Below are 23981 nucleotides of genomic sequence, written 5' to 3'. Positions count from 1 at the left end.
GGTAGACAGCTGGCTGTGTAGTAGCCTTCTACCAGATCTTAAGGAAGAAGTCACAAGTTGGAAAATAGGGGTACCATGATGGAATGAATTGCCTTGGTGACTGGGCAACATTGTCTACTTTCATGTCTAGTTCATTTAACAGCCCTTGGATCCGAATACCAAAAGGTTTTTTGGTAGTCCGATGGGTGTTGTAGAGGTTCTTCCAATGTGGCTCAAAGCTAACTGCTTACATTGAAGAGATAGAGATGGTTCATTTGCTTCAATGTAAAGGCTTTGGACAGGAGATGTGCAGAATGCTCCAGTGGCTATCCGGATGGCTTGATGGTGGACTGGATCTAACCAATGAAGTACACTATCTCTAGCAGAACCATAAACCTGAGACTCACAATGGAGTTTGAATGGACAAGTGCTCGGTAGAGACGAAGAAGGGTAGTACGATCTGCACCCCATGAAGTTAACAAAAGGGCATGAAGGATGTTAAGCTCTTTAACACACTTTGTCCTAAGCTGATGACTATGTTGTAGAAATGTCAGCTTCTTGTTGAAAATAAGTCCAAGGAATTTGATCTGCTACAACTGGGATGTTGTTTTGCCCTAGCCCTAAATCTGGATCAAGATGAAGATTATGTTTGCAACAGAAGTGTACACAAACAATATTCTGTGATGAAAATCTGAACCCACTAGCCAAAGACCAGGATGTAAGGTGATCAATGGTTTTCTGCAGTTGCCCCTCAATGAACCTCATATTCCATGAATGACAAAATATAGAAAATCATCAACACAGAGGGTATTGTTCACCGTGGGTAAGTCATTCTGTGACAGAGTTTATTTTGATTGCGACAAGCATGACTTGAAATTGGCAATATGAAAGAAAGTTCTTAATAAAAAGAGGGAGGTTAGGCCTGAAACCAAAGTTACAGAGGTCTTGTAATATGCCAAATTGCCAGGCTGTGTCGTAGGCTTTTTCAATATCAAAGAAAACTGCTACCAGATGCTCTGATTTAATAAAAGCATCACGAATGCACGTTTCCAGTGGGATTAAATGATCCAGAGTGGATCTATTTCTTCGGAAGCTGCACCGAGTCTTGGAAAGCTGACCATTTGTTTCCAAATACTATACAAGGCATGCATAAACCATTCTTTACAGGATCTTGCACAGCTTGCCAGAGTGATAGGACTATAGTTACTTGGATTTCTGGGATCCTTTCCTGGTTTTGGGAAAGAAAAATTCTCTGAAACAAAATTAATGAGAAAAAGCATTGCATTTAACTCTTCCTGTGAAAAGGGCTTGTTATATGGTTCAAGCCCTTTTGAATAGAAGTTTAGTGGGTTTTCTCACTTTTATTTTTCAGAATCAAAAACTCTGGAGGGGGGGAGGAATGATGTTATTGCAGAGATTTTTGCAAATGTTTCCTCTAGAGTATTTTCAACTGCAGTTCGATCCGAAATTGGACATAGATTGTGCTCGAGGATCACTGAAGGGCATGGTGGATATTTTCCCATCATTTTGTGGATCTTATACCAGACTACTTTTGAGCTAGCAGCCTGAGTTATGAGCCATGTAAAAGTGATACAAGATTTCCTTTGGCTCTGATGGCAGACATAACGTGCATGTTTAAACGATATTAAATTTTCAGTTGCGGGATGTCAGCAAAATATCTCCCAGGCTTTGTTTTGTGCTTTTTTCACTGCTGTGCATTCTGAATTCCACCAAGGTTTGGGAAATAGTGGGAACCGGCTGGATGTTTTTGGGATTGCAATTTCAGCTGCATGGACAAACGTTTCTGTGATGTACATGACTGCTTCATTGATAGGCTCCTGACTGACTGCAGCGATGTAAAGATTTGCCAGATGTTGAAAGACATTCCAGTCAGCCTGATCAATTTTCCACTATAGTAAACTAAATGGCAGATATGGTCGATCACTAGTTAGGGTGGTTATCACGGGGAAGTGATCACTTCCATATGGGTTTTCCTCCACCTCCCAAGTAAGCGAAGGAAGGAAGGAGAGCAGATAGAAAGATCAACGGCAGAGAAAGTATAGGTAGGCACGTGGATGAAGGTGTTCATTCCCATATTGAGAAGGGAGAGGTCATTGTCAGTGAGCTATTACTCCATGACTTGTCCCCTTCCATTGTTGTTAGCACTACCCCACAGAGTGTTATGTCCATTAAAAAATCCCAAGAATTAAGGAAGGTGAAGGCTTGTTTGTTTGTTTGTTTTTTGGTTTTTAGGAGCAATAGCAACTAAGGCCATATTGCTCCGGGATATGCGGTGGTCATTCTCTGAAAACTTTCTGCATCCTCCGTATTTGGTGGTCATGGACTCGAACCCCGGTCTAATCAAGAAGCGTGTGCTATGCACTGCTGCTCCTTCCCACCTGGCTACGGAGGTGCCTAAGGTGAAGGCAATTGCACGAGAAGATCATCAAGGTCTTTCTGGGGGATGTCAATCTCAGATGGTAAATAAACAGAGCAGCCCACTGTAAGGTGAATTGCTACAGCCTGAATGATAGCTAGAAGTTGCAAAGAATGAAACGGGATCTGGTTGCAAACAAGGATTGCGACTCCTCCACGAGCAGGACCATTCACAATTCTATCCTTACAAATGATGGCAATGTTATGTATTGTGGGGTCATCATTTGCCTTTAAATAAGTCTTTTGTATGCATTAGTATTGGTAGTGTTATTTCTGGCGCAAGGGCTACTAGGGCCATATTGCGCCTATCAACAGTATGGAGGTCAGACATGGTAATTATAGAATCATGTCAGAGGCGACCATAGCTGTATCCCTTTTAGAAAACAGAAAAATTCTGGAAGATTTGTATCATTGCCTATAATATCACAAAGTGTTAAAGATTCTCGAAGATTTCGTAAAATACTGAATGAGACTTTTCAGGCATCAGTGTATAGTGTACAATCAACAAGAATGTGTTTGATTGTGATAAGAGAGCTACAGTGCATACACTTCAGAGGATCGTCTTCTGTGAGTAGATAAAGATGGGTGAGGTGACCGTGACCAATTCTCACTCAAGATAGGACGACTTCTTCCTTTCTGTTTACCAGAAACTGGAAGCCCATAACTGTGGTTCAGATTTTATTTGAAGGAGCTTGTTCTGCAGTTGAGCTTGCCATAGAAGTGTCCACTGTTCCTTACATACAGGTCTTATATAGGATCTGTAGTCAATATATGGAACGTAGTAATCTGTCGATGCTATGTTGGATGATTGTTTTGCTGCATAATCCACTTTTTCATTCCCTGATATTCCAGTGTGGCCTGGGATCCAACAAAAGATGACTACTTTCTAGTGTTCATGGATATGCATCAGCTGAGTTTTTGTTGTTGTTTTGGGGACGTAACTCGGGAATGACTAGTAACATATTGCTACTATAGTATTATTGACAAATCTGAATTCGGTGCGATACTTGTTAATGTTTGAGCATTTTTATACATTCTCATTATTTTAATTTTCTGATCCGAATCAATTGCTTTCCTTTTCTTGATAGATTTACTAGTACCTCCCTTAGTCGGCACCATGATAACGGTCAAAACTCACTATTATCATCCTGCACGAGCCTACATTTTACTAAAGCACATTTCTGGATGTCAATATAAACAATTTGCACTTTCCGTTTTATTAGGCGTTTCTGTTAGTGCAATCTATTATAAACGGGTAGTAAATGCGATGATAGATAGCTGGAATTCTGTGGGGTTTTACGTTATTATGGTAAAGTGTGTCCCCCCTTCACTGAAATCTTCAGTCATATACAGTAATACCCCGACTTACGCTACCCCGACTTACGCGAACTCGGAGTTACGCGGTTCTTGATTTTTTCGTTTGGCAACGCTGCCGCCCACTATCTTCAAGGTCGTTTTTCATATGTTATCGATATACGGTGCGACGGCGGAGAATGAGAGCGAAAGATGAACAAAATTCAACTTTGCTGCTTTTATGTTTTTTATATCAGTGAAGGGGAAACACATTTCACCATAATAACGTAAAAACCAACACAATTCCAGCTATCGGTATAATCGCAAATGCAATTAGATCGAGTTTACTACCAGTTTATAACAGATTTCACTAGCAGAAACGCAACTGGATTTTTATTGTTTTATGGTAGTAACCCCTAGAAATGTGAGGTGTTAATAGTGTATCTCTGCCTTTATGGTGTTGTTTATTCAGTTGCTACATGCGCGCAGCTTTGTTTATGCGTATCAAGCGTGCCTCCTCGTTTTGTAATTGTGCTTTATTCCCTAAAAATGAGTAAAATACTTAATTAAAAGGTGTGAAAAGGAAGCGTCCTGGTGAAGACACTGCAGATTCAGAGAGAAAAAGAAAAGCAATTATCGATAAACAGAGGCGGACTGGATCAAAAATTCTTACCCGGGAAAATTTATAGTGGCCTCATACTATGGTTTATGGCCAAAATCACACTGGCCCACCGAGGTTTCCCCGGTAAAGCTTATGGCCAATCCGCCTCTGTCGATAGAGAAAAAATATGAAATTGTGAAACGCTTTGAGCGAAATGAAAGACCATGTGATATTGCACGTGCTACAGGCCTAAATGAAGCAACGGCGAAAAGCACATGACAATTGCCAACTTGACAGGTTGAAAATTGAAAAGGGCTCAATTGTAAAGGGCTTAAAAATTTTAGAAAACATAGACTCCAACGAAGAACGCGTTATAGCTACAAAGCAAGGAATAAAAAAATTATTAGCTTGCTACGAAGAAATTCTGCGTGAAAAAAAGAAGGCGCTGTGTCGTCAGACGAATTTGTTAGATTTTATGAAGCCATCGACATCGAAATAACTTTTTAACGTAAGTCATTTGTTTTTTAATACATATTTTGTATTAATATGTATAAAGAACTGCAATTTTATTAATATTTTTCTTCTAAACTAGTGTTTTTGTTAGTCCTTGGTCCCAATTTAGCAAAATTTATATGTATTTATATGCAAAGTTGTACCCCGACTTACGCGAATTCGACTTACGCGATTTTCGTCGGACCCACCTATCGCGTAACTTCGGGGTATTACTGTATAAAAAAAAACCATAAATGATTGTAAGAATTTTCTCTTTTTTCCCTTTTTTTTTGCTTGTTACTCTGATTTTACTTGTGCAATTTGTGTGTCTCGTGATCGTCATTATTGATTTCTTATTATTATTTTATTATTATTTTTTTTATTATTATTATTTTTTGTAGTTTTAAATTTTACAATCATAAAAATAAAAAAATTTAGTGAAAACAAATTTACGTAAATCTGTAGTTGCGCAAGTCGGAGACTTACTATATCGAAAAATGTTCAGCAACCCACGTAAAAAATATGGCAATAGATAAAAAAAAAAAACTTACCACATACTACTCGTGTGTCCAATACGATGCTTTCTCTTTATTTTTTCCGATGTTGATTTTAAATCTAATAGCTTCCCTTTATTTTTTTACAATGTCGCGTATGGTTTGGTCACTCACCAACATTATAATGGTTCATTAGATATTTAACGGGTGCACCATTTTCAAACTTTTGAATAGTTTCAAGTCTTTGTTTAACCGAAAGTGCAACTCTTTTGGGTTTACCCATCATTTTCGTGATTTCTAAACAAAAAAAATATATATATTTCGACATCCCTGACATAAATAACGAAACAACAATAACGAAACAAAATAACGAAATTTGCCCTTTTGCGGTGTGACGGAACACAACAATGGATGCGACACACGAAAACGAACTATATAAACATTCTTTTTTTTTTTTTGAGCGGCAGATGCGAAGACAGCGGAGGTTGCAAGATAATAAGCACATTAATCTCCCAATGACGACTTATAACGCCACTTCTTGTTGCTTATTTACGACTTGCAAAATATCTGTTTATACCTATTCTAGTTAATACTTGCACCAGAAATCATAATATTAATTATGATTTCTGGTTGTTGTATTTTTTTATTTTTTTTTAATTTGGAGTCTTGAAGTGTCTCGGTTAATCCTATCCCGGTAAATCGAGAGTCTGCTGTATATTACACTTTTTTGGATGGATAGAGGGAGAATATTTTTTAAGGCAAGGTTGATGGCACATAATTCTGCTGCATTCAGTGGGCAGGGAAATAGAGATGGTGTTATAGGGAAAGATGGTTGGAGTCCCGACTCCACTTTTTTGATCCATGGGGTATACCTTTGTAAAACGTGGATAATTTTGTGTGTGAGCAGTATGGAGTTGCTGTATATTGATATTTGCAAGTGAATGTTTTCCCCAGGGGCAACAGGTATTCTGTGTGTTATCAGACATTCAGTCTAAAATACTGATGGATCCAATATCTTTCTATTACAGAAGATTTAGGAGAAGTCCGATTGATCTGCCACGAGGTGACCAAGCAGCCGAATTAGTAAGTTAGTACTAATAGAAAGGTGGATTTCCTTTCTGGGCCTCTGCCTACTTCTTGTAGTGTGAAAGAGCTACTCAGATATAGAAATGAAGAAAATGGTGTTGGAAACTAAAAATAGAAACTGTTGGCTTAAATGCTTGTATAGAAAACGCTTGGCACCTGGGGACCTCCTGTATGCAAAAGCAAGCTGGTTTGTGCTTTTGCAAGAGTGCCTTGATAGCATAAGTATTTTGCCAAAATCCATGGCAATTCCACTGTAGGAATTTAGCCATTATCTGGGCTTGGTGGGTCCACCCGGCAGCTTCTGAGATTCTGAGGGCTTAATTTTGTCAGTCTTGGATTTATTTTTTGGGGAAGTATGGACAGCATCCATACTTCCTCAAAAATTCTTTTAACTGCAGAGGAGATAAAATCTGTTTAGAAACATTGATTGCTCACAATCCAAAACAAATGAATTATCCAAATGAATGAATATGGATTTTCCTCCTCTACTTTTACAGAGAGTCTGAAATCTGGGTAGTCTAGGAGATTATACTAGTTTAATGTAGCAGTTTACTATTGGTTTCTGTGCGTGTGTCTATTTTATCTGTCCCAGTGTGTTTTCTAGCTGATATGTACAAAATGATAAAACCCAGAATAATTCATATTAGATGCCACACTCCCTCTGCCTTAGGTTGGCTAACTCAGCCACAGTTGAAGAGACATAAACAGATTGCTCCAGTCTAAGATGGGTCCCAAACCCATACTTCTCCAAATGAATGACAAGTTTCCTTGCAGCAGAAGTACCCTGTATCAAGAATTGGGCACTGACATGCTAAATTCATTCTTTATTCTTGTCATCACAAGTGCCCTTTCCATACTACAATTAGTAACCAGCAGACTATGGTTACATTCAGAATGTTGCATCCATATTAGACAGTATTGGTTCAGTCACAAAAAATTAAAGATGAGTAAGTCAAGTGAAAGTAATACATAGAATTGAACAAACATTACCTTTTCTATTCCTGTTTTAGATTAACAAAAAGTCAAATGTCATTTTCACATGGTCTTAAAAAGTATACACAGCACTAGCAAAAAAAAAAAAAAAAAACCCTCTTCATTTACTCTCCTTTAATTTGCCAATAATTTGTTCAAATGTTTAAATTTATTGAAAGTATCCACTACCATAACATTAGGTGTATATAAATTCATTACAACAATCAATTACTTTTTTTTGGCTGCAAATTTCCATATATCTGTTCTGCAACCATCCTTTTGCAATTTTAAATTTGTCACCTTTGATGTCTTTACTTATCTAGGCAAAGATGCCATTAGTAATTAGTTTACTTACTCTTTCTCATGCTGTTCATTTTGAGGAGTAAAGATGTTATCAGCATTTAATTTACTTAACCATTTTACAGCTTTATATACTTCCAATGCAGCTGCCTAGTTTGTGGAGATTGCAGTTCGCAGAACCCCCCCCCCAGTCTTTCATGGTAAGAATATCCTTTGTACCCCCAACTAGCCTGATTGTTCCTTTTTCCACACTCTCCAACAAAATTCCAAAATTCAGGTTTCCAAACCTGTATGCAGTATTCCAAATGTGGCCTTACCATTGCCTTATAATACAATGGCATAAACACCTCTTTGTCCCTGGCAGAGTCCTTGCATATTACTGCAGAACCCCATTCTCTGAATAGCAGTTTGTTTGCACTACTCAGAGAAATTACATTGGATTGTACAAATAACCGCCAAGTATTTTTCCTTATTTTCTTATTAACTACCTTGAATTTCGAGCTACCCAAGTAGTATGTTATCCTGGGATTACCAGTACTCAAATGGAGTACTTTGCATTTATCAATGTTACACTTTAGTTGCCAATTTACAGCACATCCCCTAAGTTTGTCTATAACTTCTTGTGGTAGCCTACACTAATATCATTAAACACTGTACCCAACTTTGCATCATCAGCAAACTTAGTCATCAAACTTGAAATACCTACCTCACTATCATTAATAAACATTAAAAACAGTAAAGGGGTGGGGGGAACCAATGGCTGATGCCTATCTAATATAGTGCTTCTAGAATAGCTACTGACATTAAGATTAATAAATTATTGTGCCACAGAACAAAAACAGAAAGAAAATGACAGGTTGCAGTTAAAAATATGTTTAATATTATGTAAAAATATGTTGGTGTTCACACAAACAAAAAACCACAAGTAAAAATAATACAGGAAAGTAATACATAGCTTTCATACTGGAAGGCATCCTTCTTCAGTTGTGACCGTTAATCTATGGTTGGTTGATTTAGAGATTTCTTAGGTGCATCGGCAACTATGGCCATAGTGCACCATACATATGGTAAGAATTTATGCTATTTCCTGTCAGATAGAGATAATTGCAAAAAATAGTACCAGCAAGTTAGTTTTTAACTATTTAAAGCAGGTGGCATACATTATCCTTTTGAGAAAGGTAAAAATGCTTGAAGCATTTGTTTTATTTCCTAAAAGTGAAGTAAGTAAAAGAGGGTCTTCTATTGTGGCTGGAGTGAAGAGATTCTGGCATTCTCTTGCATATTTTTGGCATTCAACAATGACATGTTTTATTGAAAGCACTGTGTTGCAGTGATAACACTCAGGGGGAGGGAGAATTCCCCTCAATAGATAACTATGAGTGATATTTGTGTGACCTATTCGTAGGTGTGCCAATATTACCTCCTGTTGGCGAATTGAGCTGAAGCTTGAAAGCCATTGCTCAAGATTTGGCTTAATACTTCAGAGCTTATTGTTATATTGATTTTTCCATGATAACTGCCGATGGTACATGCATTTTGCCTGGATTATTGATATATAGTCTTGATAGAAAGGCACCTGGGGTGGATGGGATCTATCCAGTTATATTAAAGGAGGCGGCAAAGCAACTAAGCAAACCCTTAGCCATAATTATGAGAGCATCCTTGGACTAAGGGGAGGTCCCCACGGACTGGAGATGTGCAAATGTATCTCCAATTCACAAAGGGGATTGAAGGGTGACAAGAGTAAATAGAGACCAGTTAGTTTAACTTCTGTTCCGGGTAAAATAATGGAGTCACTAGTTAAAGATGCATTGCAGGATCATCTAGACAAGACTGCAGCAATAATTCAGACACAGCATGGGTTTGTTAAGGGAAAGCCTTGTCTGACAAATTTGATATGATATTATGGAACTGGATGCAAAAAATAATTTTGATATCATATATTTGGGGGCTTAGAGGGGAACAGGTATCCTGTGTGTTATCAGACACTCAGCCTAAAACACTGATGGATCCAATATCTCTCTATTACAGAAGATTTAGGAGAAGTCCGGTTGGCCTGCCTCCCTAAAATCCACTCATGCACACCTTCTCGATGGTAAGCCCTGTTATGTCACTTAGGTGGCAACGAACGTGTAGAGTGGTTCTCTTCAAGACGCCTGGTCAGCGTGAAGAGGAAAAGACCAAACCCTCCAGCAATGAGAGCACAACAATACAATTGGCCCTCAGTCCCAAGCAGCTTTCACTCTCCCTCTTACGGCAGCGAGAGGACCAGAGTGGAGGCAGAGGGTGATAAGAATCTCTGGGTACGACCAGGCTGCCGTGCACGGAAATTGAACTTGGCCTGTTATAACGTACGATCACTCATCGGTGAAGACAGGATATTAGAGCTGGAAAAGGAATTAGAAAATGTGAATTGGAATATCATCGGCTTGACTGAAACAAGAAGAAGAAATGAATCACTTATAAGTTTATCAAGTGGAAATCTGCTGTACACCAATGGAAACAGTGAAAGGAGTGAAGGTGGAGTTGGGTTTCTAGTCCATAAAGATTTTAAAAACAACATTTTGGAATTCAGAAGTACATCACCAAGGGTGTCAAGACTAATACTCAAGATTTCTAAGAGGTACAAGCTAAAGATTATAATGATTTATGCACCAACATCGAGCCATGATGATGAAGAGGTTGAAGAAATGTACACTGAAATTGAGTGTCTTCTAGATGAGCAGAAAACCCACTACACTATTATTATGGGGGACTTCAATGGTAAGGTTGGAAAAAGGCAAAACAGCGCAGAAAGAGGAAATATAGAAAATTTTGGAATTGGTGAAAGAAATAAAAGAGGTGAAAGACTTGTGGAATTTGCAGAATCTCAAGGAATGTCAGTAATGAACACTTTTTTCAAGAAAAGGGTGAACAGAAAGTGGACATGGAAGAGTCCAAATGGATTAACAACTAATGAAATCGACTTCGTCCTCAGTAACAGAAGATATATTGTGAATGATGTTACCGTCCTGAATAAGGTAAATGTTGGAAGTGATCACAGAATGGTAAGATGTACACTTGATATAGATGTAGGAAAGGAAAAAACTGACTCGAGTAAATAATACAAAGGTCTTTGAAATAACAGAGGAGGAGAAAAAGCAGTATGTACTGGAACTTAAGAACAAGTTTGAGCTTCTGCAGACTGCTCAGGACCAAGATATCGACGAGGAATATTACAACTTTCTGAAAGTGATAAAGCCCAAGAAACCTATAGGGAAACAGAAATCCAAAGAAGAAAAAATTAGTCAAGAAACACTTGTCATGATGAACCAAAGACGACAAATGAAGAGCAAGAAAAACACTGACAGGGAGAAAATTGAGTATACTGAGTTATGCAAAGCCATTAGAAAGAGACTCAGAGAGGACATAAGAAGATTTAACACAAGAAAAGTAGAACAAGCATTAAGGGAAAACAAAGGATTTAAATCAGCAGCCATGAGCAGGAACACAGAAAGACAAATGATACTGAAACTGAAGAATAGCGACGGTGTACTTATAAACAGCAGAGAAGGCATAATTCAAATAGCAGAAGACTACTATAGAGAATTATACAAGGAGCGAGGGAATGATACCAGCAGTGGGGAAGATGGATTGCAAAGTAGCAACACATACGACATACCCGATATTCTTCCTGATGAGGTAGAACATGCATTGAAGAAAATGAAGAATCGGAAAGCCCCGGGGGAAGACGAAGTTACTGTAGAGTTGTTAAAATTGGGAGGAAGAGACATAACACAAAAACTGGCAAGGCTCTTCACAAAGTGCATTAGAAAAGGTGTGATGCCTACGCAGTGGAATAATGCAATCATAGTTTTGCTGCATAAGAAAGGAGATAAATCAGAAATTGCAAATTATAGACCAATTAGCTTGTTATCCCATATCTACAAGTTGTTCACAAGGGTCATTACTAACAGATTAGAACGAATACTTGATGAGAATCAAACGAAAGAGCAAGCTGGCTTTAGGACAGGATTCTCAACTATGGATCACCTTCACGTAATATCACAGCTAATGGAGAAAGCAAATGAATATAAAACACCATTATGCCTGGCATTCGTGGATTATGAAAAGGCATTTGACTCCATACAGCATAAGGCAATGTTTCGGGCACTGGAAAGACAAGGCATAGATACTCCATATATTATGATTTTGAAGAAAATATATGAGAGTGCTACATCCTTTATTAGACTAGACAAAGACAGTAGCAAATTTAAAATCGAGAAAGGAGTTCGACAAGGAGACACAATATCTCCGAAGCTGTTTACTGCTGCCCTTGAGGAAGCTTTCAGAAGATTAGACTGGTCGCAGAAAGGAGTCAATGTGAACGGAGAGTACCTAAACCATTTACGATTTGCAGATGACATTGTGGTCATAAGCCACGATCCCAAAGAATTAGAGGAAAATCTTAATCAGTTATGCACAGTTAGTAAGGATTTTGGACTAAAGATGAATATGGCTAAAACAAAAGTAATGATGAACAAGTATGCCACGGAAAGGGAAATAATGATTGAAGGAGCAGTAATTGAAAAGGTGGAGTCATATACTTATCTGGGACAAGTTATTAGCTGTAATAATGATAAATGGCTGGAAGTCAAGAGAAGAATAAATTTTGGATGGATAGCATTCAGGAAATATAGTCACATACTGAAGAGCAATATCCCAGTTTGTCTGAAACGTAAAATAATGAATCAATGTATACTCCCCACCATGACTTACGGAAGTGAAACTTGGGCACTCACCAAAAGAATGGAAGAGAAGCTAAGAACTACACAGCGAAGAATGGAACGAATTATATTGGGAATCAGACTGTTAGATAAGAAGAGAAACACATGGATTAGGCAGCAAACTCAAGTAAAGGACATTCTTATCAAAACTAAAGAACTAAAATGGTCTTGGGCAGGACACATAGCTCGAAGACATGATGACAGATGGACTAAGAAAATAACAGAATGGTACCCAAGAGGAGCTAGAAGAAAACCTGGAAGACAAAGGCGGAGATGGATAAATGAAATTCATGAGTTTTTGAGTAGTAAATGGATGGCCAGTGCTCAAAACAGAAGGAACTGGAAAGTTGCGGGAGAGGCCTTCATCCTGCAGTGGATTGAAAATGGCTGATGATGATGATTTGGATTTCAGGAAAGCTTTTGATACTGTTGCGCATGGAAGATCATTGTACAAATTGGAGCAGAATGGTATTAAGGGTAAGTTGCTACAATGGATAAAAGGATAGTTAAGTGCGAGAAGACAGAGGATGATAATTAATGGGTGCTGCTCTTCGTGGACTAATGTTATTAGTGGAGTCCCACAGGGTTCGGTGTTGGCTCAACTGTTGTTTTGTATATTTATCAATGATATTGATGAAGGTATATCATGCTTATTGTCGAAGTTTGCAGATGATACAAAGGTTGGCAGGGTTGTTAATGGCAGTAATGGCAGTGTGCTACTGCAACAGGATCTAGATAATTTGGGCAGATGGGCTAAGAAGTGGCAACTGAAGTTTAACCTTGACAAATGCAAAGTACTGCATATGGGTAGAAGTAACCCCAGAGAAATGTACCAACTGTGTGGTACTACACTTAAGGTGGTAGAAAATGAAAAAGACCTAGGAGTAATTGTGCAGTCAGATATGAAGTTTTCTGAGCAATGCAGACAGGCTGCCAGGGCAGGTCATGGGGTTTTGTCAATGACATATAGGAATTTTGCTAGCAGGGAAAAGGAGGTGATTGTCCCTCTGTATAAGGCATGGTCAGGCTACGCCTTGAGTACTGCGTACAGGTCTGGAGGCCTCATTTTAGGAAGGATGTAGATTTGCTTGAGCGTGTACAGAAAAGGGCAACAAGATTGGTGAGGGGAATGAAGGGATCCTCTTACCAAGAGAGGCTTAAGTTCTGCAAATTGCAGTGGATGGAGACTAGGCACCTGTGCGGTGATCTGATTGAGGTGTATAAGGCCTTGAATGACTGAGCACGCTGAATTCTGATGGGATCCTTCCATCTAAGGGGGCATAAATTCAATTAAGAAAAGACAGATGTAGAATAGATGTGTGGAAATTTGCCTTTAGCCAGTGGGTGGTTAATTGCTGGAAAAAACTTCCATCTGTCGTTGTGGAAGTTGATAGGTTAAATAAATTTAAGGAGGAACTGGACAGGCATTTGGAGGGAATGGTGTGATTTTTTTTTTTTGGCTGATGCTGCATAAGCTCATACACTTGTTTTCTTGCATCACATGCCACCACTACTACTACTACTATATGGGGGATTTTCCAACTGTCATCGGGTGGTATGATGGCCGATTCTGCAGCATTGTCAGCTAATTCATTTCCTGGGATTCCCATATGTCTAGGAACCCAACAGAGGTGTATGCTTTTTACAAGTTCAGATAAAGTATGCAAAGAGGAGGTTATTTCTTTAAGACTGGGTGAGTGATATTCATGGTGTTTTTCAGGGCTTGAAGTGCACTTAAAGAAACTGTTAATCTAAAAAATAGAACTGTATGTGCATGCCATGGCATGTATGGGGAACTGTGTGTATGCAACAATTAGCTGTTAGAAGGGAAAGCTTGTAGTTGTAGCTGTATTGCCTGGAAACATGGTAAATGTCAACGTTTGTCAACCAAGAGGATGGTCATCTCAGTAATGGGAGGGATACGGCATCCTATGGTTCAGGTAAAGGAATTGCTACAGCATGAGATGTGCAGTGACTCCAACCAGGGACTGATCAATAATCACAACATCGTAGCGTGGGTCAATGTCGTGCCTGGTCAACCAGAAGTGCTCAGCAATGGCTGAGTACTTCACATCCACTAAACGGATAGTTTTTCATGTTAAGAAACACGACTACTGAGCCTCCTGCCAGTTTCACCAATGTAGCAGCCAGTGCAGTCACGGCAGGAAATAAGGTACTTCGATCCACTCTGCAGCAAGAGGGGAACCAATGTTTTAACTCTTGAGACAAGGGATTGCAATGTCCTGCCCAGGAGTTGTAAGCACTTTATCCCATGAGCCTTTAAGAATCTAGAAATCTGTTGTGATAGGTTCGGGTAGAACGGGAAAAAGGCGGTTGAGGCAGAGTCATTACTGCACATGGTCCTGTGGGTCGCTATGTGGTCACACCCATCTAGGGCACTGGTGGGGTAGCAACACTTCGCAAGATCTGTCTGTCTTAACCCTAGTAATCTCAGTGCATCTCTCATCTGTAGAACTAGAGTGGGTCCAGGCACGGGTTAGCAGGGCTCGCGCTGTGCAAAGAAGATGGCTGCTGTGTGACCAGTAGTTGGTGAATTTGCCGGCACACATCGGCTTGCGATAGACCGTTGTCTTCAAATCCGTGCCCTCATGCTGGACAAGGGTATCCAAGTATGGAAGGGTACTGTCTGACTCCAGTTTGATGGTGAATTGAATGAAAGGTGACAGAGAGTTTAGGCGGTGCAAACCGGTTACCTACCCGACTTCCAGGGAATGACCACAAACACATCATCCATGTAGCAACACCAAAAGGCAACGGGATCTGGTAGACCCACAAGTGTGTGACTCTCCAACTCCTCCATTGCAATGTTTGCCGTAACTGTACTAACTGGGGAACCCATGACTGTACCGTGTATCTGTTGGTAAATGGAGTCACCAAACATGACGGCACTAGTCAAGCACAGTCTAAGGGCAGTGCAAATGTCATGTGAAATTAGAAAACTTTTGTTGCTCAGGGTATGGTCATTGTCCAGAAGCTCCTTGGCACATGTTATGGCCAGTTTAACTGGGATCGAAGTGAAAAGAGACACTATGTGAAATGAGGCCATGACTTAATTATCTGAGATGGATAGTGTATGAATCTAGGAACTTCCCATTGTTAGAAATGGTGTTGGCGGTCTTGCTCACTAGGGGAGAGAGAGAGAGTAAGCTCGAGACGAACTTAGATAACTCATAAGTCAGTGAACCACAACAGGAGACGATCGGTCTTAAGGGTACTTCTTCCTTGCCAATAAGCTGGAAATATGCCTTGTCAGCCCACAGAATATTCCAAAGCCACATATTAGCGATCTTCACCCAGGTTAGGAATTGCAGAATGAAGGCTGCATGTTTCTTGGGATCAGCTGAGGTTACTGGCTATTGCACCTTGCAAATTATGTAATGGGTACCAACAAAACATGTTTCATAACACTCTACTAATGGATGACTATTGAGCATGAAACTACTCTGGCATTAGCTCATGCATACTGATTCTTTGATGTACCACCCAGTATAGAAATCTAATCTAATAAGAGAATATCTCTTCAAGTGGCTATAATCCTCTGATATGGACTCAGTTGGGTTGGGGAGAGCAAGCAGTTTCTGCAAACCCTGCAAAACCTACTCCACGAGAGCAGGCTTCTTTCCAATCTTGTGAATTCCTGAAAGAAATGATACTTTTTTTAGAAGTAGAGCATTGTGGGCAATGCACAACACCCCATTTAAAGTATAATTCTCCCCCCCCTCTCTCTCTGATCTGTAATTACCTATCTTTATAGTCCCTTCTCAGACATATCAGCATGGTATTTTATTTGTATACTTTGTACATGCAGTTCTGATTTCATTGTTTTAGTTTATTTTGCAATTTTTTTTTTTATTTCAAGCTTTTTGTTTCTAAAATGGTATGGATATTGGGCATTTTTATTAGTTTCGATTGACACAATTTAATTATAATGATCATGCCCATCAATCAATTTTAGCATGCAATATTTTAATTTCTATGAAATATTGTAAGATCTAACCTTTTACTTGGAATCTCATCTGTATATTCATCTACATAATCTTTTTTCAGCTCCTCTGGAATATCTGAATCATCGCTTTCAGAGTCATAAGTTTGAATGGCATTATTATCCTCAATCTGCAATAAGAAAAATAATAATCTGAACTCATTTCCGTAAAACAAGCTGACAGACATTAATCCCCCTCACACAATGTGGGTTAGTGCTTTATCAATTGTTCTGGCTTGAACCTAGTGGTATCTCTTGTGATTGACCTTAGAACTCTACTAACATTGTATCCTCATAAATAAATTATTGTTTACATTAATTATAAACAGCAAATGACACTTTCTTTTTGTGTAGTGAAAGACCTCAGCTTTTTTTCAACTCAAGTACAAATGATACTCAGACTTATGGTGGGTTACATATATAAATAAAAATGTTTGTAAAAGAATAAGAGAATCTTACTCAATATGATACGTAGAACACTTCCATATGATACTCTTCAGAAATTAAAAAAAAAAAAAAAAAAAAAACAAATAAAAAAATCGAAAATCTTACATTACAGTTAGAAATAATTAACAATAAATAAAAATTAAGTAAAAAATTAATTTAACAAAAAAAAAAAATGCAAAACGATTTTTCTTCCTGAAGCTGACAATGCTTTTCGACTGTATGTCATGTTCACAGGAATGAAAATTACCGAATAGGGATGAGTATGGAACTTAAATAGGGATTAATTGTCCTCGCATATGCGCATAAAGTACCACAAGTCGGAGATCAGATATGGCCGGAGAACATTAACAGAATTCTCATGTAATTTAGTTTTGACGGTTTCTGCAATTAATAGTCTCGTATAATTACATTGGACACTAAGTATTTTGGCCTGGTTAAATAAAAAAAGTATGTTTTTCATTAATGGCATGAAAGGCTAAATCTGACAATGCTGAACAAGAAGCACCAACTGAGGCCGCGTGTTGATTAATGTGCAAATTCAGAGGAAACTGCGTAGAACCCTGAAAGATGAGTAGCAATCACTGTAAGAAATGTAGTATACTGAGGTCATTTATTTGTGTTGCGAACAAGGAAAGGACTGAGCGATTGTTCAGTATAGTATGTAATTTCTGTATTGGCATTGCTACAATTTTTTAAATTTGGTATCTTTAAAGAATCTGTTAAGTTGTTTGTGCCACTTTTCAACATATGGGACAGAAATAAAGTATTTTTTGATATTACTATTGTTGATTGGTGTATTTTTTTTTTTTTTTTTTTTTTTGTATTCTATGCTTAGATTGTACCCTAATTCTGTCTATTGTAGCAAGTGGGTAACTCCTGTTTAAGAATCTGTTGTTTAATATTTGTATTTCTGAGTCCAAAGCAGATTCCATCATTGAATATTTATAAGCATTGTTGTTGTTGTAATTTGGTTTTAAGGAGCATTAGCAACTAAGGCCATATTGCTCTGGGGATATGCGGTGGTCATTCCTTGACCTTTCCGCATCCTCCATATTTGGTGGCTCATGGGCTCGAACCATGGTCTAATCAAGAAGCATGTGCTATGCACTGCTGCTCCTCCCCACCTGACTATGGAGGCACCTATAAGCATTGAGAAATTGATTAAAGATAATAGATCTTTTGTAGGTTTGAGAGATGTTAAATTGGATTTTATTCGCGTCACGAGTAAAAGCAAAATTTAGAAAATTTAATGACTTAGTATCTGTATCTCCCTCTCCAATGTAAATTGGAGTCTATAATGAATATTATTAAACGAATGTAAAATGTCTTGGATAGTGCTACTATTGGTAATGACTAGAACATCATGTAAATACATCGAACAATATGTGATATGGGGTAGAAAAGGTGTCAAGTGTATATGTTCAATCGTTGAGAGAGAGATTTCCGATATTAGGCCACTCAGGCTTAATTTCATTGGCAAACCAAAAATTTGTTTGTATACTTTGTCTCAAGAGGTGATACAGTTGGCTTCAACTAACAGTTAAATTTAGTGAAAAATTTTCTTAATACGAAGCTTCGTATAATTAATCAGTATTGAGTTATTATTTAACATATCCAAAAAAGAATATCTAATGTGTATTCAACGATGACATTCATATATAACAAGGTAACATCTAGTGAGAATAAATTATCATTACTACCAAGTATACAGTCCTTAAGGTTATTAAATAGTCTATAAAATATTTCATGGCAAAGGCCTCATGCTACGAGGTAGAATGACTAACATGTAGTTTAGTGCAAAAGCATCATGTAACTTAGCCCTCTACCAAAGTAGTTAAATTAATTAATTAAATTGGCATCATTTTGGTTATATCTCATCATTGTGAATGCCTTCACAACAAGCTGCCATGGTATTGTACCATCTCGAATAAATAACACTTCACATCATCAGGCATCTCTCATATTATGAAGTTATACTTCATAACAGGGTTGTCACTATTGCAACACCAGGGTACCTGCCCACCCACCTGAAGAGAAGCCAACAAGCTTTGAAACGGTGCTGTCTGGGTTGTGGTATCTGCTGAGAATAAATAACACTAGTCTTCTCCACTGGTGAAGTGTTATTTATTTAAGGTAGTACAATACCATGGCAACTCGTTGTGAAGGCATTACAATATGAGATATAACCAAAACGATGCCAATTTAATTAATTAATTTAACTACTTTGGTAGATGGCTACATTAAAATGATGCTTTTGCACTAACCTACATGTTGATTATTAAATAGTGTATTGTAGTTCTTAATCCAAAATTGTATCACCCATCTAAAAGGTTTTATAATGCTATATACAGGTGTGGCCAAGGATGAAAATGCCGAGTTTCTGTAGGAAACAATAGGCCGAATAGGAAAGCTGGTCTTATGTAATTTTACCTGAGCGAAAAGTGCAGGAATATTATATAATCTGGCCTTCAATTACTTTAACTGAGCCATAGTGATACAACTGACTCTAACTTATTAATATTGTTGTTTGTTATTTGGTTTTTAGGAGCATTAGCAACAATGCTACGGGGATATGTGGTGGTCATTCCCTGACCTTTCCGCATCCTCCGTTTTTGTGGTCACGGGCTCGAACCCCGGTCTAATCAAGAAGCATGTGCTACACACTGCTGCTCCTGCCCACCTGGCTATGGAGGTGCCAATTTATTAATATAATTCTATGGCTCAGTTAAAGGAATTGAAAGCCAGAACATACAATCTTCCTGCACTTTTCAGTCAGGTAAAACTACATATGACTGGCTTTCCTATTCGGCCTATTGTTTCCTACAGAAACTCGGCATTTTCATCCTTGGCCACACATGTATATAGCATTATAAAACCCTTTAGACAGGCGATACAATTTTGGATTAAGAACTACAATACACTATTTAACAACCTTAAGGACTGTAGACTTGGCGGTAATGATAATTTATTCTCACTAGATGTTACCTTTTTATATACGAATGTCAACGTTGAATACACATTAGATATTCTTTTTTGGATATGTTAAATAATAACTCGATACCAATTAATTATACGAAGCTTCGTATTAAGGAAATTTTTCACTTAATTAAACTCTTAGTTGAGGCCGACTATATCACCTTTTGAGACAAAGTATACAAACAAATTTTTGGTTTGCCAATGAAATTAAGCCTGAGTGGCCTAATATTGGAGATCTATCTCTCATCGATTGAACATATACATTTGATGCCTTTTCTACCCCTATCACATATGATGGGAGGTATTTAGACGATGTTCTAGTCATTACCGATAGTAGCACTATCCAAGATATTTTACATTTGTTTAATAATATTCATTCTAGACTCAAATTTACATTGGAGAGGGAGAATACGTATACTAAGTCGTTAAATTTTCTAAATTTCACTCTTACTCAGGACGTGAATAAAATTCAATTTAACATCTATCATAAACCTACAAACACCGGTATGCTTCTGCATTATAATAGCTGTCATCTGGTCACCTACAAAAGATCTATCATCTTTAATCAATTTTTCAATGCTTATAAATATTCAATGATGGAATCTGCTTTAGATTCAGAAATATAAATATTAACCAGTAAATTCTTAAATGGGGTTACCTACTTGTCACAATAGACAGAATTAGGGTACAAGATAAGTATAGAATAGAAAAAAAAAAAAAAAAAAAATACACATCAACAATAGTAATATCAAAAAATATTTTATTTCTGTCCTATATGTTGAACAGTGGTACAAACAACTTAACAGATTCTTTAAAGATACCAGATTTAAAATTGTATCCAGGCCAATACGGAAATTACACACTATACTGAAAAATCGCTCAGTCCTCTCCTCACTCGCAACACAAATAAATGCCTTAATTATTATTATTATTATTATTAGCCATATGGTGCAAGGAAGCCCAAGGCTTATGCTGCACCAGCCAAAAAAAAAAAAAAAGATTCCCAAGTCACCCTGAGAGAGAGAAAGAAGTAGAAAGGAATCACCAAGAAAGAGAAGAATGATGATATCCAAGCTCAGGACCCTGGGTGTACCAAGCCCATACTCACCAGTTGTGAGTCCCTGGGGGAATATATAACATTTCTTGCGGTTACTGCAACTCGTCTTATCAAGGTTCTATGCGGTTTCCTCTGAATTTTCTCGTTAATCAACATGCAGCCTCAGTTCGTGCTTCTCATTCAGCAGCGTCACAATTAGCCTTTCATGCTGTTAATGAAAAACATACTTTTTTATTTAACCAGGCCAAAATACTTAGTGTCCAACGTAATTATACGAGACTACTCATTGCAGAAACTGTCAAAACTAAATTATGTTAATGTTCGCTGGCCATATCTAATCTCTGACTCATGGTCCTTTATGCACATGTGCGAGGACAAATAATCCCTACTTAAGTTCCATGCTCACCCTTATTCGGTAATTTTCATTCCTATGATCATGACATATATATAGTCGAAAAGCATTGTCAGCTTCAGGAAGGAAAATCGTTTTGCATTTTTTTCGTTAAATTAATTTTTTTCTTAATTTTTAATTACATTAAATTGATTTTTAATTGTGCTCATTTGATTTTTAATTATTGTTAATTATTTCTTACTGCAATGCAAGATTTTCAATGTTTTTTTAAAATTGTTTTCATTTTAATTTCTGGAGAGTATCATATGGAAGTGTTCTCCGCATGCTTTTGAGGTAAACTTCTGTTATTCTTTTACAAATATTGATATCAATGTAGAATGTATTGAGCATTATAACTCTGGTTCATACTATAAATAAAGATGATTTAAGTGGAACCAGAATTTATCATAGAAATAATGATACAATAATTTTTTTAATAATCTTAAGCTCCTAAGCAGGGCTGAATCAACCAATGGTGTGCCCACAGCATCCTATGAAAAAAAAAAAAAATTTCACAAAGCAACCTACGAAAAAGTTTTAGGTAATCTTTTAGTGGAGGAGGAATTCATTTTTGATGGAAGACCACAGGACGGGGGGGGGGGGTCTTCCGTCAAAAGGTCCTGCTTAGAAATTTGCTCATATCTAGCCAGTTCCTGCAAATGGTTACAAATCCCTCCCATCCAATTATCGTCCCATTGCAATTACTTCTACTCTTTCTAAAGTAATGGAGAAATCAATTAACAGCCAACTCTTAAACTATCTAGAAACCTTCCATCTGATCAGCGATCACCTGTATGGATTCTGTCAGTGTCGATCCAGTGGTGATATTCTGGTTGATGTTACCCATTTATGGACAAATTCAATGGAAACGTTCGATGAAACACAAGCAGTTGCTCTTGTCATCTCAACGACTTTCGATCATGTTTGGCATAAAGGTCTTCTAAACAAGCTTCCATCTTATGGTTTGCCAACTGTTTTTTGCAATTGGTTATCCAGTTTTTTCTCTGACTGCTCAACTGAGGGAGATGGTAGGTAGCTCTCTGTCTTCTAACTTCTCAAAAAATGCTGGTGTCCCCCAAGGTTCAGTTCTTTCCCTCACTCTTTTCCTGTTGTATATTAATGACCTTTTTCCACTGACCGGAAATCCTATCCATAGTTTTGCTGATGATAGCCCATTGCATTCCACTTTCTAGTTTGAGAAAAACCTTGCTCTGCTCAATCAGCTTCAACTTCTTGAATATCCGCTACCAATTCCTTAAATGTCTCTAATGTCAATGTATATCTTCTTTCATCTTCTCAACCTCCAACTCAAGCATGACACTAAGTACTATAGGTTCTAATACCTCTCGTGTTTGGGGTTTTCATAAAAAAAAAAGAAAAAGAAAAAATGGAAAGTTAGACAGACGTGCTGTGTGGTACTACATTCAGGGTAATGGAAAATGAAAGACCTGGGAGTAATTGTACAGTTAGATTTGAAGTTCTTGATGATAATATCATTGTAAATGGCAATGGTTAGGCCACATCTTAAGTACAGCATACAGGTCTGGAGGAGCCATTTTATGAGGTATGTAGTAGTGCTGCTGGAAGTATAGGGAATGGCAACATGTTCATTGAGGGGAACAAAAGGGTGCTCTTACCAAGAAAGACTTCAGTTCTGTAAATTTCTGAACTAAAGGTTTTCTTGGTAAGAGCTTTTCAAGTGACTAGGTGACTGTGAGGTGATCTGATTGAGGTGTTTAAGGCTTTGAATGGATTGGGCAAGCTCAATGCTGATGGGATTCTTCCTCTTTCTCAGATTATGCAGATAATGAATATGCATATTATGCATATTCTTTCTCAGATTATGCATATGAGAGAAGCATAAATTCAGATTGAGGAAGGAAAATTGCAAAATAGATGTGCAGAATTTTCCTTTAGCTAGCAGATGGTTGATTTCTGAAACAAACTTCAATCTGTTGTTCTGGAAGTTGATAGCTTAATTAATTCAGGGAAGAAATAGACAAAGTGTTGAAGGGAATGGTTGGTAAATGTATTTTTTTATTTTTTGGCTGATGCTATATAAGCTTGCTTTCTTGCATCTTTTTCCACAACTAATACTAATGCGAAATGTAAGATGCCAAAATGGATGACAGGTGAGGTTATCAGATGAAATGAGCAAAAGAAACAATCATGGGATTCTGATTTGCATTAGCAATATAAGAGAATACATAACTGATAAAGAGAATACATATTGATGGAGTAAGAAGGGTGAAAGCCAATTATGTGAAAGCACTAGTAAAGAGAGCTAAGAACAGTGATAGGGAATTCTCATATATGAATACAACAAAAAAGAAGAGAGTAAATCAAATTGGCCCCTTCTCTGGTTGCTAAGAAAAGTCCATCAAAAGTCAAGCAGAAATGGCAAATGAATTGAACAGATATTCTCAATGATATTTACAGATGAAAAGAAGCTTCATTCTTTCAAGTATGTTAAAGAGATAGACTGCTGTACAGGGAAATGTTTGGAAAAAGTTGCAAATTAGGATTAAATTTGAAAGTGTCTGCAATTGTGCCCAGACATGATAGGAGTGAGTACATGTTGAGAGCCTTGTTAATCAACTTGGCCATGGAGAGAATGTGCAAGGCTCATACGGTAGAATTTTTCTCAGTGTGGTCTGCACTTATTAACAAGAGAGACTGTTCTACAGG

The 23981-nt window shown here is 37.7% G+C and overlaps 1 protein-coding gene across 1 annotated transcript in view; it reads right to left on the bottom strand.

Moving 5' to 3' along the window:
- Vps50 (vacuolar protein sorting 50) overlaps positions 1–23981 on the bottom strand; it is a 731402-nt gene that overhangs the window by 234017 nt on the left and 473404 nt on the right. Inside the window, exon 16 of the mRNA XM_090374870.1 lies at positions 16438–16553. Coding sequence (XP_090230996.1) covers positions 16438–16553 — 116 coding nt within the window. The remainder of the gene's footprint in view (positions 1–16437; positions 16554–23981) is intronic.

Source organism: Mastigoproctus giganteus, chromosome 1 (genome assembly GCF_048544385.1).
Source record: "Mastigoproctus giganteus isolate SK-2022 chromosome 1, ASM4854438v1, whole genome shotgun sequence".
NCBI lineage: Eukaryota > Metazoa > Arthropoda > Arachnida > Uropygi > Thelyphonidae > Mastigoproctus > Mastigoproctus giganteus.
This window is presented reverse-complemented; position numbering and strand designations above follow the sequence as displayed.